Here is a 15368-nt window from a genome sequence, read left to right as displayed (position 1 = left end):
AGGGACTACGTTTAAAAAAACAACTACTATGGTACATATTTTCTCAAGTCAGGGACTGTCTACCTCCCGAGTCAGGGAACGTCCTGCCACTGCAGGTAGTCCAAGTGTGCCCACCTGTCAGGAGCACCGGAGAGGGATTCCAGTGTCACAAGGTCTAAGAGAATGGCCTGCCCTGGCCTCCACCATCTAACCCCAGGCTCTTCTCGCAGATCCCATCAAACTGGGCCAGGTTAACTGCTGCTCAGAGCCACCTTCCCACCTTTATACCCAATCTCCTGGTCCCTCTCTCCTCTTCTCCATTCACTCAACTGTGCTGCTTTGAAACCTGGGTTGCAGAGTGTCCAAGGTTCACTTCAACTCTGTTAAAGTCCAAATCGAAGCTACATATCTGTATCCAGTCAGTTCTACCTCTAAGCCCCTGGTAGGGGAAGTTGTGCCATTTGACATAGCTGCTTATACCATAAAAAATCTTCGAAGCAAAGAAATTTAGCTCCTACTTCTCCCTGACAAGGCCAGAAGTTCTAGATCTACTTGCCCTTTTCCCAGAGCTATGTACGGCTGCGATTCTCCTCTAAACCCCACACAAGGTATCAATATGCATTCCTAGTTTCTTCCATGATAGGAACGTAGAATTAATGCCTCTGATAACCCTACACAAAGTACAGATACTCTGCTTCAGAACAAAAGACGGAGGGCTGAGAACCTTCGGTGTGAATAGAACATTTTAAATGCATTAATGAGGGGAGCTACCCACAGAGAAGCGAGTGGCTCACCTTTTCATAGAGAAAGCATTTCTGCCATCGCTCACTCCTCACACAACAGTTCAACTACCTGCATAGCAAGTGCTCTCAAAAGAAAGATACGGAAAGAACGCCATTTCTTTCATGGTCTGAACTACTTTTCTTACACTTTCACAGGATGAAAAGAGCTATCTTGTGAGATATTGATTTTAAATGTGGTTCCTCTAAATACATATTAAGTCAAAGAAATAATAGCTAGCCATTACCACTGAGCAAAAAGTCCCTGTCTCTCCCTTCACTGTCAAAATGTTACATAACCCATTCATTAAGGTTTTAACCTTTAAAGGTAATCTCTATATACACTCTTAATTTTGAGAGAATGAAAATGAAACTGGCAATATAATTAAAACATGTATATCCAAAGAGCTTACTACCTGTATTTGATTAAAAATCTGCAATTTAAAAGTCTACTAAAACTCGCCCAACCAGGCGTGGCTCAGCGGTTAAGCATCGACCTAGGATCCAGGTGATCGGGGTTCGATTCCCGGTCAGGGCACATGCCCGGGTTGCGGGCTCGATCCCCAATGACTCTCTCATCATTGATGTTTCTGTCTGTCTCTCCTTTCCTCTCTCTGAAATCAATAAAGATATATTTTAAAAGTCTACTAAAACTGGCTAGAGTCAAAAATTATTTTGGCTTGCATCAGCCAATTTAAGATATTACCAGCTGTTTCACCTCTCCAAATGATTTGTAATTACCCAGCATACTTACACTAAACCAGAGAAATAAGTGCCGGGGTGGGCCTCATCCCTGAACTCCAGATCCCAGGTCTTAGGCAGTGAACAGGATCCAGTTTAGAGATTTCCCTTGAGGAAGGGAGTCAGGTGCATGAACAGACACCTCCCCTTGGGCCCTTCCTACATCCAAAAATGCTAACCGAAGTTTAGAAATGTATAAGCTGTCACGTGGAAGACGGAGTCCTGGCTGTCGGTTTTATCACCCTTTCTCCGTGATCCAATCTTCTGAAAAGAAATATCCAGAAACAACGAAGTTACTATCGCCGGGCTTGAGTGCTAAAACAAATGAGATCTTTGGAACTACAGCTACATTTCATATAATGATGCTCAGGAAAATGTGGAGCAGTCTTTGCATGTTGTGTTGCCAAAGCACCTACCTGGTATTAGAAGTCTATTTATAAAACCATGCTCCGAACTGAAGCTTATATTGATTTCTGTGAAACACAAAAGGTAGGTGCAAAGTGCTTTTAATTAATCCCTTTGTCCTGAAAAACTGAGTTAATGACCAGGGATAAGGCTGTAAAAAGTCAGTTCCTGCTAAGCACAAATCCTCTCAGAAGTACTCTAATTGCAGTCCAATGCCACATGGTAGAGACAAAGTTTAACAAGGGCTTACCCAGCTTCTCTTCCCCTAGCAGGCCAGTCTCAGAACCTCAGAAGTCAAGTGACCAGAGTAAATGGGGGAGAGAAGACCCCAAGAGTTTCAGCACAACTTGGTTAGTGCTCTAGCCTTTCATCTTTTCTACAAAGTGAAAACTATTTAATTCAAAAATAAATGTGCTTCGAAAGTCCAATTTCCTTCCAATTTTGGTGCAACGGTAATAGAGCACCACTGAGAGCAAATAAGTGCACAGCCCTAAAAGGTAGGAAATGTAATTTAAAAAAACTTAAGACCCCTTATTATCTGATTATACTAATATTTAGACAGTACAACTAAGTTTTAGGATTTATAACTCAGGAGGAATTTTTTCTATTTATGGAAATACTCTCAATCATGTAAATATTTTAATTTTATCTGTAAGTACGGTAGGGCAGAAAGAAAGCCAAACCAAAGGTTTAACCCTAAAACTAACTTCTGAGGAACTAAGGCTTACTGATGACATTTGTCACATTTTGAGTAAATTCTGAATTTGAGAATTAGAACTTTCAAGCCCCAAATCTTAGTGTTTTCCCTTGTTTCTTTCCTGCTCCTAACCTTTTCTCCTTTCATTTTATTTTATTTATATATTTTAAAATTAATTTTACTGTTGAGAGTATTGCAGGTGTTTCCCATTTCCCCCCTTCCCCCCATCTCCCACCCCACCCAGGGTGGGGTCCATGGGCTATGCATATATGCTTGGAAGTTCTTTGGTTGATCTCTCCCACCCCACTACCAGCCTTCCCTCTGAGATCTGTGGGTCTGCTTCACGCTTCCATGTCTGTGGGCCTATCTCGTTCGTCAGTTTACTTTGTCCCTTAGATTCCACCCATTTTTCTGACTTCTCTGATCCTCCCTGTTCGATTTCTGCTCATCATTTGGTTTCTCTTTTGTATCCAATTTATTTAAAAAGGTCTTCTCCTTTTACAAGTCAAGATAGCAATTCCCATTTCATGGCTTCCTTTCTGTTTACTCCACAGTTAATTTCCAATCCTGTCCTTTTGTTTTCATCTCCCTTTTACTTAAGCAAGTATGACTGAATTTTTAAACTCCCATTTTCAATAGGATCCTGCCTGCTGAAGACACTGTGACATAATCTCTTCCCCAGAGGCTCTAGCAGCAGTCAACACCCTAGATTACCAGCACTCTTCAGGAACCTGTGAGCCTGGAGTCATGCAAGTCAGAGGTAGAAAAGTAAGAGCATTCCACATTTCTATAGGAAAGGCACAATACTGACAGGCACTGTTTACTTTTAGCTTTCAATCTTCTAAGCTTTGTTATTATGAGACTTTCTAAGCCTACAAAAAAGCTGAAAGAATAGTGAATGATCCCTCATAAACATCTTGTAGGTTCATAGTGGTTACTGTTCTGCCACATTGGCTTTGGCTAGATAGGTAGAGGGGGTGTAAACCGTTCCCAAGAAAGTTGTAGACATCACGATGCTTCATTCCCAACGACTTCGGCAAGCATCTCATCTCCCAAGAGGGAGGGCATTCTCTACTCAACCATAACACCATGTTGAAATTAACCGGTGTTCCTTAATGTCTCGTAATATCCACACCATTTTCTGATTTTCTTAGTTGTCCCAAAATGGTTTTTTCTGTTTTGTTTTCTTTTAGCTGCTTTTCAGGATTTCACTAAGGGTTGTCAGCGCATTTGGTTATTAGGTCTCTTTTAATCTAGAATTGTCTCTGTTAGCAGAGGCAAAGACCATTGGAACTAGCAAAAATACATGCCACAGACATTTGCATAAGTAACAACTGAAATCGAAGTCTCGTTTTAAAACTGGGAATCCACCATTGATGACACAAATCATAAGAACTCTTAAACACCTATGTCAAAAGGACAAGATCCTTACATTTATTTTCAGCTTTCTTTGATTATACAGGGCAAACCTCAGAATTGTGCTGTCAGGTCTTTTCCCGTGTCTTATACTTTTTCAGTACCATTCAGTTTCCTAGGCTATGTTTCCTTCATGCAGATACCTTAGCATTTTCACAACTCCACACCGACTTCTCCAACAACCCAAGCTGGGCCACAGGGCTGACTGTATGCTCCTTGTACCTCTGGCAGCTGTAATGGGAAGGCCTTGGCCTGAGAAGCAAACAGACCTGTGTTCCAGACAGGGCAGTGCCACTTGTTCTGGGATAAGATTCCTGACCTTTTGGAGCTTCTTTTCTTATTAATACAATGGAGATAGCCTGGCCCTGGTGGGTGTTGCTCAATGGTTAAATCGCTGGCCAGTGCAGGGAAGGGTGGCAGGATGAATCCTGGGCCCCATCTGGACGTCTGTGGGGAGCTACCAATAAATGTGTCTCTCTCACATTGTTCTCTTTTTCTCTCTCTCTCTTCCCTCTCTCTCTCCCCTCCCACTCTAAAAAAATCAATGGAAAAAATATTCTCCAGTCAGGATTAACAACAAAAAAATGAAGATAGCCTGTAGACTCTACCTATGTGAACAGCACTTGGTGCATTGCCTGGCATATATAAGATGTTCAGATAATTAGAATCATTGCCTCTAAAGAACTCGATGATGTGTTTTCAGCTGGGAAGAAAATCCAGAAGATCAGGGGGAAAGATACTGCAGAAAAATAAACCCAAAGATTTCAGCATAGCTAAAGGGCATGATTCAGGTCCCTGGAATCAGTGGGGGCTATTCCTTGCGGAGAGGTAGAATGCCCCCTCCCCTGACTATGCTCAGATGTGATGGCTACTACTAAAGGAAGAATTAAAATCTCCATGGGTTCCTTCACCAAGCTTTTCATTTTGCTGGGCCAAGGAAAGGATCCTGACAAAGAAATGCTACGCTATACTCACACTATCTTCATCAGCCACTACAGAGAATAGTTAGGTAGGTAAATTAATTTAACTCTAAACTGTACAGGACATTTCTAAAGGCTCAATTCCAGGGTAGGGGTTAAATATGTGAGAAGAGCTCTTTATTGTATACTAAGTTTCTAAAGAACAACTCATTTCTTGAACTTCTAGAGGAGCACTGTGCAACAGAAGTATAATCAGAGCCACAAATGTGAGCCAAAGATGTAATTTTAAACTTTCTAGTAGCCACATTTTAAAAAGTAAAAAGGTAAGACCTGGCCTGTGTGGCTAAGTGGTTAGAACACTGGTCCTCGAACCGAAGGGTCACAGGTGTGATTCCTGATCAAGGGCACCTGCCTCAGTTGCAGGTTCGATCCCATCCCCGACCCCGTCAGGGCACGTGAGGGAGGCAATCAATCAATGTGTCTCTCTTTCCTTCTCTTCCTCCTTTCCACTCTCTCTAAAAATCAATGAAAAAAATATCCTCGAGTCCTAGCCAGTTTTGCTTAGTGGTTAGAGCGTCAGCCTGAGGACTGAAGGGTCCGGGGTTCGATTCTGGCCAAGGGTGCGTACCTCGGTTGCAGGCTCGGTCCCTGGCCCGTTGGAGTGTGTGCAGGAGGCAACTAAACGATGTGTCTCTCTCACATCTCTCTCTTCCCCCGCTTCCACTCTGAAAAGCAATGGGAAAAATATCCTCAGGTGAGGATTAAAAAAAAAGAAGACGAAAAATATTCTTGAGTGAAGAGTAACAAAAAAATTAAAAAAAGGTGAAATTGATTTTAATATATTTTATTTGACCCAATATATCCAAAATGTCATTTGAACATGTAACCAATATAAAAATTACTAATAAGGTCATTTACATCTATTTTGTCATCTTAATCTTTGAAATCTCTATTCAGACTTGTCACATTTCAACTATTCAATAGCCACAAGCAGGGACCATATTGACCAGCACAGTTGTAGAATCACAGATATACACTAATTTTTGTTTAAGAATGAATAATCTTAATTTTGACACTATAACTAGCTTTAATTACAATAAATTAAATTCAATGTCTCTAAGTTTTTAAAAAAGGGATGGAAATTTTATGAATCTAAAAGAAACAGAATAGTATAAATAAAATTTTGATCATTTTTGTCATAGGATTAGGCTAGTTAGCCTCCTAATACAAAAAAGAGTGATAAATTTTAGGTTTGGTCAGAGCTTTCCAAGACTTACTACGGCATTGCAAGAATAGTTTCCTACAATTGTTCCTGAAAGGAGCACGATGCTGAAAAGGAGATGTGTTAACAAGAAATATAAGGAATAGAGGAACTAAGTTAACACCTACACAAGGAAATAATCTGATAAATCCAGAATGTGGAACATACTAAGACAATAGGTGACTTATCTCAAAAAACAAAAAAAGGTGGGGGCCCCTTTTAGATTAAGAAAGTTAGACAGACACGATAACCAAAAGCAATGCATAAACCATGACTGGATTCTAGGGAAATTTGGAGACAACTAAGAAAATTTGATTATGGACTAGCTATTAGATGATATCAGGGTCTTATTGTGAATTTTCCCAGTGGGATGGTATTGAACTTGGGTAGAAAAAAAGTCCTTATTCAGAGGAGCAGCACGTTAGGTATTTAGGAGTGAGATGTCATGATGTTTGTAACTTATTTTCAAAGATTCAGCAAAGAAAAATCTATATAAGGCAAATATGGTAAAATGTTAACAGTTCTTGGATCTAGGCAAAAGCTATACAAGTATTCATTATACTATTCCTTTAACTTTTTGTGTTTGAACATCCTCATCATAAATGAGAAAAAGAGACAACTGTAAATTAAAAGAAATCTAATAACCAAATGCGCTGTACAAACCTTGATTAAATCCTAAAATAAGGCTTAAAAAAAAAAAAAAAGACATTTTGGGACAACTAAGAAAATCAGAAAATGGAGTTCATATTACACGACACTAAGGACACTAAGGAACGACTGTTAGTACCCTCACTCTTGGGAAATGAGAAGCTTGCTGAAGTAGTTAGGAATGAAGCATTATGTCTAAAACCTTCTTTGAAATGGTTTAGCAAAAAACAAAAATTTTACTTAAAGGTGCACCCTCTACCTACCGAGCTGGGTAAAGCCAATGTGGCATAACAGTAACAACTATTAACCTACAAGATGTTCACGAGTAATCATTTTACTATTCCTTCAGCTTTTTGTATGTTTAGAAAGTCTCATAAAACAAAGCTTTAAAAAATTTAAAGCTAAAAGTAAAAAGTGTGTATCAATATTCCATTTTCCTAAATTTCAGCAAACAGGATAAAACCACAAATCAACCTGCCTACCCTTTTCCCTACATAGATTCTCATGCTAAAAAAGAACCAGCACTGATATAACCTATCTTTATTTCTGGGCCCTTTCTGGCACTGAGCGTATATATGGGTATTAAAGTGGACTTGTTTGAGACCTGCAGTGGGCTGAGCACAGAAGAAATAGATGAACCCTATTTTCAAGCTCAAAATATAAGGTTGGGCAATAGTAGGTTTACAGTTGTTCATATGGAAAATAATAAATTAATAAATAATAATATGAGAATATACTCTTGTGTTTTGTGTACTCATGATTGTAAGCTACTTTTACCCCACCCTATATTATGGTATAAAATAGTCAAAATTCTTACTTCCTAACCAAATTTTCCATTTTAGTTTGGTTTCTGGAGTTTTATTACTAGAAATAAGGTCTCAAATCTAGCTACCTTGACATTCTGCAACATTTAGAATGCCACAGATTCCTTTGGTAAACATTAACACTAACACACTAAGACAAGAATCACTGACTACCTTGCATTTATCTTACCAGTATTACTAAAATGAAGATTTCTCTGTGGCCAGGGCCTTAAGTTTTCCTAAGAAATTAACTCAAGAAGGAAGCCTTAACAATGTTTTCATTCTGATGAGATTCCCAATACCTGACCAGTGGGTAATAACCACCTCCTCCTATGCTGTATATGCAAACAATTCATCAGAAGATACAACTGATGTTTTATACTATTTACAAAACTACCCGATGGTATTAACTTGCAGCCAGTGTCACTACTGACCAGCTTGAACTGATAATTGGAATATAAAAAAGGTTCTGTAGCTCAGCACTTAAAAATCACTTACTGCTATCAATTATCCATCATATTGTCCTACAAAAGGGAAAATTTTATTTTCTATTTCACAAGTACTTCCACTTAGTTGGAGGGTTTTGTTTGTTTTAGTAGTGGGAAAGCATTTGTATTTAATGTATAAAGACAAAACAGGATTCCCCCAGGGAAAGAGAGCAATAAAAACAGTAGAAGGAAAAAAAAATCAAAACAGAGACAAATGAGTTACATAGTTGGTGTAGGGCCGATTATCACTGAACAGAAATAATTAAGAAATCTATTTTTTAGTTTCAATTATTTCTGCCGCATCAGTACATTCTGAGAATAAAGGTAAAAACCCCATAAAATTGAGCTCTCAACTAAAAGTGTAAGTTAATGATATTTTAGAAGGAAAAGAACATGTCAGGCTGCTGAGTATTATTCGAAGGCACAAATCTGTTTATTATTCAAATGGTGTAAATGGCCATCTTTTGCAAATACTGTATTTTTATCACCAGGTTTAGCAACTAAAGCTTAAGAACTATTTAACATGAAGGGTGTCGACCAAAGCTTTACTTGTGCTTTCTAGAAAGAAGAAAAGATGCAAGAGATAAACAGAGCCCCAGAGGTAACCATGTGATTAGAAACCAATTAAGTTAAGCAATTACTGAAACTGCTTTCTCTCCTTTGGGCAAGAAAGGATCACAAGTGAGACTCTGATATAAAAATGAAAAATGCTTACATGCAAAAAGGCCACGGCTGTTTTGGAGAGACTGTTTTTAAGATAGCAGAACTATTACATGGTAAAATGTGCACAGTTTGATCAATGTAGGTAAAGGACTTATAATCTATTTGTTTAGAAATATCAAAACGGTTGCAGACATAAACATCATTTTCATGGTTAAATTTAGTTAGTATTCCCAGTGAAATGGGGAAAAATAGAACTAAGAGCAGGGGGAGAAATCACCACTAGGACCTACTGGTTTTCAAGAGCTATTTTATGTTTCCTTACTACATTTCAAAAGAATATGAAACTGTATTAATGCATCATTCAGAATTATAAAACGCATCAACTCTAATTTCAGCATGTATTACTTAAATTATTAAAAAGAGAACTAGCCTCACACAGTTCAGATTTAATTACTTTGTGAAGAAAGAAAAGCTAAAGCAAACTTGTAATATTTTGGGCTAAATAATTATGCTTCAACTTTAAAAGTACTTTTAAAATGAAACCAATCCACCACTTACCTGGTTCTTCTTTCACGTACAAAATGTATTTTTAAAAACCTAAATGCACAAGCTTAAACAAATTAGACTTCTTACACATAAAACTATTCTTATCAACTATTCATTCTCTTTTTGGCTCCTGACCAAGCCTGGGAATCTTATCTATAAAGACACACTGCCTTAACTAAATGAGTACCATCTATTGTTTTCAAATGCACTAACCTTCTCAAAAACACTGGATGGGGTCATCAAGCAAAACCTGATGTTCTGAATAATGGTATCGGTATGTCTCCAGCGTCTTCTATCATGCCGCAGCCAAGACTGCACAGCCTCGTACAGCTCTATCTCTGGGAACCTGCTCAGATGATCATTATCCAAATAAGACATGAGCTTCTCAAAACTCAGATAAGACAGGAAGTCAGGTCTGGACATGAGTGGCACAAAGTTGTCTAGCAGAAAGGATTCCAGCTTCTCCCTAACTCCCTCAATATTTACACCGAAATCATCTAAGAGTCTCATGATTTCTGCACAGTTTTCTAAGCAGATTTTCGCTAACAGGAAAGAGCAGCAGAACTTCACCACTTCTATAAGTTGAACATACATGGCAGCCTGAAGAATCTCATGAACAGTATTCATACTCAGTTCTATAGTCCCATAGTACATAAACTGAAGGACGTGGCTGAAACCAGTAGCAGTTAGACCTTTTAAATGAATTTTGTCCTGATCACGCTCCCTCATGTCTGCAGTAAACATAATTCTGAAGTAATCACTCTGGGTAGCCAAGAGTGCTTTATGGGCCTGGAACTGATGATCTTCAATAACCAGAGTGACATCAAGAAGCAGTCCCTCCTCATACAGTGCTCTGAACCCAGCAGAGACACTGGTGTCATGGATGGATGAACAGAATCCTTCCATGTCCCCTGCCATGAAACACCTGGAAAAAAAGTAATCAAAGAAAACTGTGTTAATCATTTCCATGCATTCTGAAGACATTAACTTACAGCTTAAACAATTTTTTATAATTATCTTAATTCCACTGCCTAAGTCCTAAATGTTCAAGCCCTTTGTGAGAAGATAACCTAAAGATTTGCAGGCTAATGTTTTTGGCTTCCCTATCTGGGGGGAAAATTTATTAAATATCTACCAAAAAAGGTGAATTGTTAACTTATAAACAATAATATGCCTATCTCATTGATTTTACACTGTTCACCAAATATATCTAAACATGTCCCCAAATTAACAATACAAAGAGGATTTATCAAATACCAAATTATTGAGAAAAAGAGACAGAAATTAAACCAAAAAGTACACTGTTGACCTTGAAAACTCCTAGAACTGTACCCAAAGGAAAGAATCAGATAAATATGCCAAATTATACACACAAGATTTTTCTTTCTAACCTTATTTATAATAAAAAGTTGGAAAGTATTCAAAAGCCCAATAATAGGTTATTAAATAAATATGGTACAGTCCTATAACGGATTACTATAACAACTAAAAATGATAGCAGCAATCTACCTATTCTGACCAAGGATGTTTATTAGGTATCGTTGTGTTGAAAAAAGCAAGCAACTGCAATATACACAGTATATTCTCAAAAATTAAATACACATGTATATGTTTAGATTGAGAAAAAGTCCAGAGGAATATATACCAAAATTATGTCCCTGGGTAGTGGGAATTCAAGAATTACTGAGGTTTAATTTTTCCTTTTTACTTACCTCGTTAACCTTATTTTTCAAAATGATCATTGCTTATATATTTAAAATATGAATATGTAATTTTAAAGGAAATTAAACCACATTTTCGCATATCAGAGAAATGAAGCCAAGATAGTGAAATTATAATAGATCTCTTAAGTAAAGCCAAATAAACAAATTCAGCCTATTAGAGACTGTTTAGGAAGTAATTTTCTCCTTTTCACACAACCCCACCCCAGGCCATCTATCCTGTCAATTCTCATCCTCATACAGCTCTGAGACCCTCTGCAACCACCCATCCTCCCACCCCCTAACTCCCTCTCAACCCTTTCCACTGTGCCCAGTGGAACCATGATTCAGTGTAAACAAACTCCCCTATAGGCTCATGCTGGTCACATCAAGTTTTCTCTGCAGTCTGATTTAAATAAGAAAAGTACTTTCCTACCGCTTACAAACCTACCTTCTAAACCTTCTCTTATCTTTCTGCTGTCCTTTTTCTAAAACACAGCCTTTCAGATAAAAAGTCCATCATCTATTTCTCCTTGTCACTTATCTATCATATACTTATATCCTGATCAATCTCTCCCACACTTCCTGACGACTTAGGCACCTGGCCAAGTCATTCTCTACGCCTCTTCAATGCTCATATAAGCTTACTCACCCAAAAACCAAGAATCAAAGTTCTGACCACTTCATCCCACTATCTCCCCCCTTCCTGTTTTAAAACCTTATTCCCAAACCTGCTGGACCTCACAACAATCCAGAAGGGGTCCACATTTAAAACCTTAACTTCCCAATTCTCTGGCTTTACCTTTTCCTATTCACTTGACCAATCATCTCCAAACTTTACCTCTGTCCTTCTCCTCCTCAAGCTTAGACCTTCTGGCATGAGACCCAATTTCCCAAGCTCTTGCCTTCTGGTTATCTGGACCATGAGCCCTCCAGAGAAGCAACTGGCACTGCAGTTACCTGCTCTACCTCCTTTTTTTTTTAAAATCCTCATCCAGGGATATTTTTCCCATTGCTTTTCAGAGAGGGTGGGGAGAGGGAGGGAGGGGGGAGAAGGAGGGAGGAAGGGAGGAAGGGAGGAAGGGAGGAAGGGAGGGAGGGAGGGAGGGAGGGAGGGAGGGAGGGAGGGAGGGAGGGAGGGAGGGAGGGAAGGAGGGAGATCCATGGATAGGTTGCCTCCCGCACACACCCCGACTGGGCCGGGAATCAACCCTGCAACCGAGGTACGTATCCTTGGCCCGAATCGAACCCAGGACCCTGCAGTCCTCAGGCTGATGCTCTAACCACTGAGCCAAACCAGCCAGGGCTCTAGCTCCTTCCTGAAACTGTCACTGCCAATCTTACCACTCTACCACCAATGGCTCCCCTTTATTTACCAAAAGAGCATCTCTGTGTGCTGGGCACAATGTTGGGTATGGAGGTATGTGCCTTTCAAGAATCATCTCTGCACCCTGGATCTGGCAGGGCCTCCTGTTGCCGAGACTGAGAAGGCAGCTTGCACGGACACGCTACAGGTGCTACCTCTCCGCTCTTGTGAGTAGGCTATCACTAGATTTTACTGCTTTGCTTCATCGATTTGTCTATGATACCCTGTATTTAACTTCTTGACATGTTAACCCATGTATTCAGTAGTTATCCCAGTCTGGTGTCATCTAAAAAAATAACTTTAAAAAATCTGAAAGGATCATATACAAAAATGTTAAAAAAGGTTACCTTGGGATGGCAGAGTATCAGGAAGTTTTACCTTTCCCCCACCTTTCCTCATTTGTTTTTTAATCTATCTGCAATGAAAGTATATTATTGTTTTGTAAAAGTTCATTTTTTTAAAAATCTAAAAAAAAATTCCTTACTTGCCAAATCCAATAGTTACACCCTAGTCCCTATTTCTCAGAACCCTTCTGCAGCACAGCATAATGTACTCCCTCAGCTCATCGCTCTCTCAGCTTCACGACACAATTTTCCCAATTCTGTTCCTACTCTTGGGCTGCTTGTTTCTCAGTCTCCCTAAACTCAGTTTTCTTGAGCTACCAGATTCCTTGAGCTACTTAAAACACTGGTGTGCCCCAGGATTCTTGTCTTACACTTTTTCGCTTCTCATCTAAGCACTGTGTCTCCCTAAATGATCTCATCTGAACCCATGGTTTTCACTAATTCCTACCTTTACCAGTACCTTGACAGCCTCTATCCTTATACCAGTACTCTAAATAGCAAATCGCCTATGAGGCGCTTCTGGATGCCCCACAGGAATCTCAAAATCATTATGTCTAAACGTAATCATAATTCTACCCTCCCCCAATCAGTTCTTTCTTTTGTATTTCCCCCTTATCAAGAGGTATTCTAGGTGTCCCTAACTGACCTTTAACTCTTAATGATTGTAGCACATCTTACTTACTTAAGACAGCAAAGTATTCACAAGATGAAATTAATAACAATATTAATTTTTATTAGTACTCCATTAATCCAAAAGCTAGAGGTAGAGCACAAGAGAGCTATCTATAATTTGGAAAAAAGATATGAAATATTTTAGACACTGTAATAAATTCTTGGGAGAACTACTTACTAACACACTCAAGATTAAAGCAAGCTGTCTGATTTTTTTTCCTGAATTGTTTTAAAAATAAAATTTAATGAGCTTAGGCCCTAGCCAGTTTGGCTCAGTGGTTAGAACGTTAGCCCCTGGAATGACAGGCCCCCACTTTGATTCCAGACAAGGGCTCGATCCCCGGCCCAGGTCGGGGTGCATGCGGTGGCAACGATCAATGTGTCTGAGACACGTCAATGTTTCTCTCTCTCCCCCTTCCCCACTCTCTCTGAGAAGCAATGGAAAAAATATCCTCAGGTGAGGATTAAAAAAAACCAAACTTTAATGTGCTTAGAATTTTCCAAGTGATATGAGGCATATGTAACACAAATGAGTACTGGGAACAAAATGAATACCATACAGTGTAGTGTCTGAATAATCACACATTATGGTTAGTGGAGGACTATCAACATCACACTAATTATCAATTTTCAAAATAATTAGAATAAAGTAATGAATTAAACTGGATGAAAAATTTGATATTTCATTATCTTTCTCAGCACCATTACGGATACCAATTATCACTCTGACTCTTCAAGATATATTGGTCACATTTTATGGAGATTTAATAATAGAAGGCTGCACATCAGCGTTCATATACTTGAGAGTAGACTGCTTTGTGTTCCATTAATCTGTTATTTCGACAATGCCTAATACCATATATTTCATTTCTTATCAAAGTAACCCTTTGTATTCAACAGTTATCACTATCTCATAAGGTCTCAAACAGCTAATACTCACTTTTCTGGAAAAAAGTTTCATCTAAGGGAAATTTTTAAAAAGATACAATATGCAGCGCCTGGCCAGGTGGATGGGATGGACCGTCCTCCCATACACCAAAAAGCTGTGGGGTTGATTTGTCAGAGCACATACCTAGCCTGCAGGTTTGATCCCCGATCAGGGTGTGTACAGGAGACAACTGATGGATGTTTCTCTCTCACATCGATGTTTCTCTCTGCTTTCCTCTCTCTAAAATCAATACAAATATATCCTCAGATGAGGATTTTTAAAAGAGAGACTGTGCTTTCTCAAAAAAAAAAAGGCAATCTAGGTTCCAGATGCCTATGGAGGAAACATCATAGGGCAAAGCAGCAAGAAGAGAGAGGGAGGAGGAAGATTGGTAATCTGTGAGTCAAAAGATCCTATGTAAACAGTACCCGCTCTCCTCTGGGCACCCACAGCCCGCCGGGGGGGGAGGGGGTGTTCCTAGCAGACAGGTTTTCCACCCTGTTATCCTGTCCCCAATCACATATGGTCAGGCCCAGGTGGGAAATATGAATCAAGATGAACGTTCTTTTGTCAAAAATTTAAGGAGAGAAATTAAGACAGAGAGAGAGAGGCATGCGCTGTGTACAACTGGAACTGGAACATATCAAAGAGCAGCTGTGGACACCAACTTCTGCCTGCCACGTGAACTGTGTATCAGAGAAAGTCAGTCACCCAAGTCAGCGCTCTCCCCCCTTCTCCCCCTGCTCTAGCATCTTCTCCCCTCAGGATTCCAAGTCGTAGGTTCTCCAGACCTGACTCACCACCGAGAATGAAGGGGGCAAGGTCGTCGCCACCTAGGTTAGCGATGAGTGTCTCCCCAGTGATGGGCTCCTCACAAGATACCTCTGCACAAGATGGTGGAAGCACCAGATGGCAGTTGCACAAAATGGGCTGCACATCATGTGGCAAATGCACAACATGGGCTCTGCACAAGATGGGCTCCACACCACATGGCAGATGCACAAGATGAGCC

The 15368-nt window shown here is 39.5% G+C and overlaps 1 protein-coding gene across 5 annotated transcripts in view; it reads right to left on the bottom strand.

Moving 5' to 3' along the window:
• The window catches only part of KLHL15 (kelch like family member 15), a 32899-nt gene that overhangs the window by 8370 nt on the left and 9161 nt on the right, over positions 1–15368 (bottom strand). For 4 of the 5 annotated variants that reach the window (XM_016209288.2, XM_087813326.1, XM_016209287.2 and 1 more), the window contains one exon: positions 9560–10271. In XM_016209288.2, the coding sequence (XP_016064774.1) occupies positions 9560–10264 (705 nt within the window). In that variant the 5' untranslated portion in view covers positions 10265–10271. Of the gene's footprint in view, positions 1–9559; positions 11848–15368 lie in introns of those variants that run through there. The other variant, XM_016209284.2, reaches the window with a different exon arrangement.

This window comes from Miniopterus natalensis, chromosome X (assembly GCF_054644295.1).
Source record: "Miniopterus natalensis isolate mMinNat1 chromosome X, mMinNat1.hap1, whole genome shotgun sequence".
NCBI classification, from domain to species: Eukaryota; Metazoa; Chordata; class Mammalia; order Chiroptera; family Miniopteridae; genus Miniopterus; species Miniopterus natalensis.
This window is presented reverse-complemented; position numbering and strand designations above follow the sequence as displayed.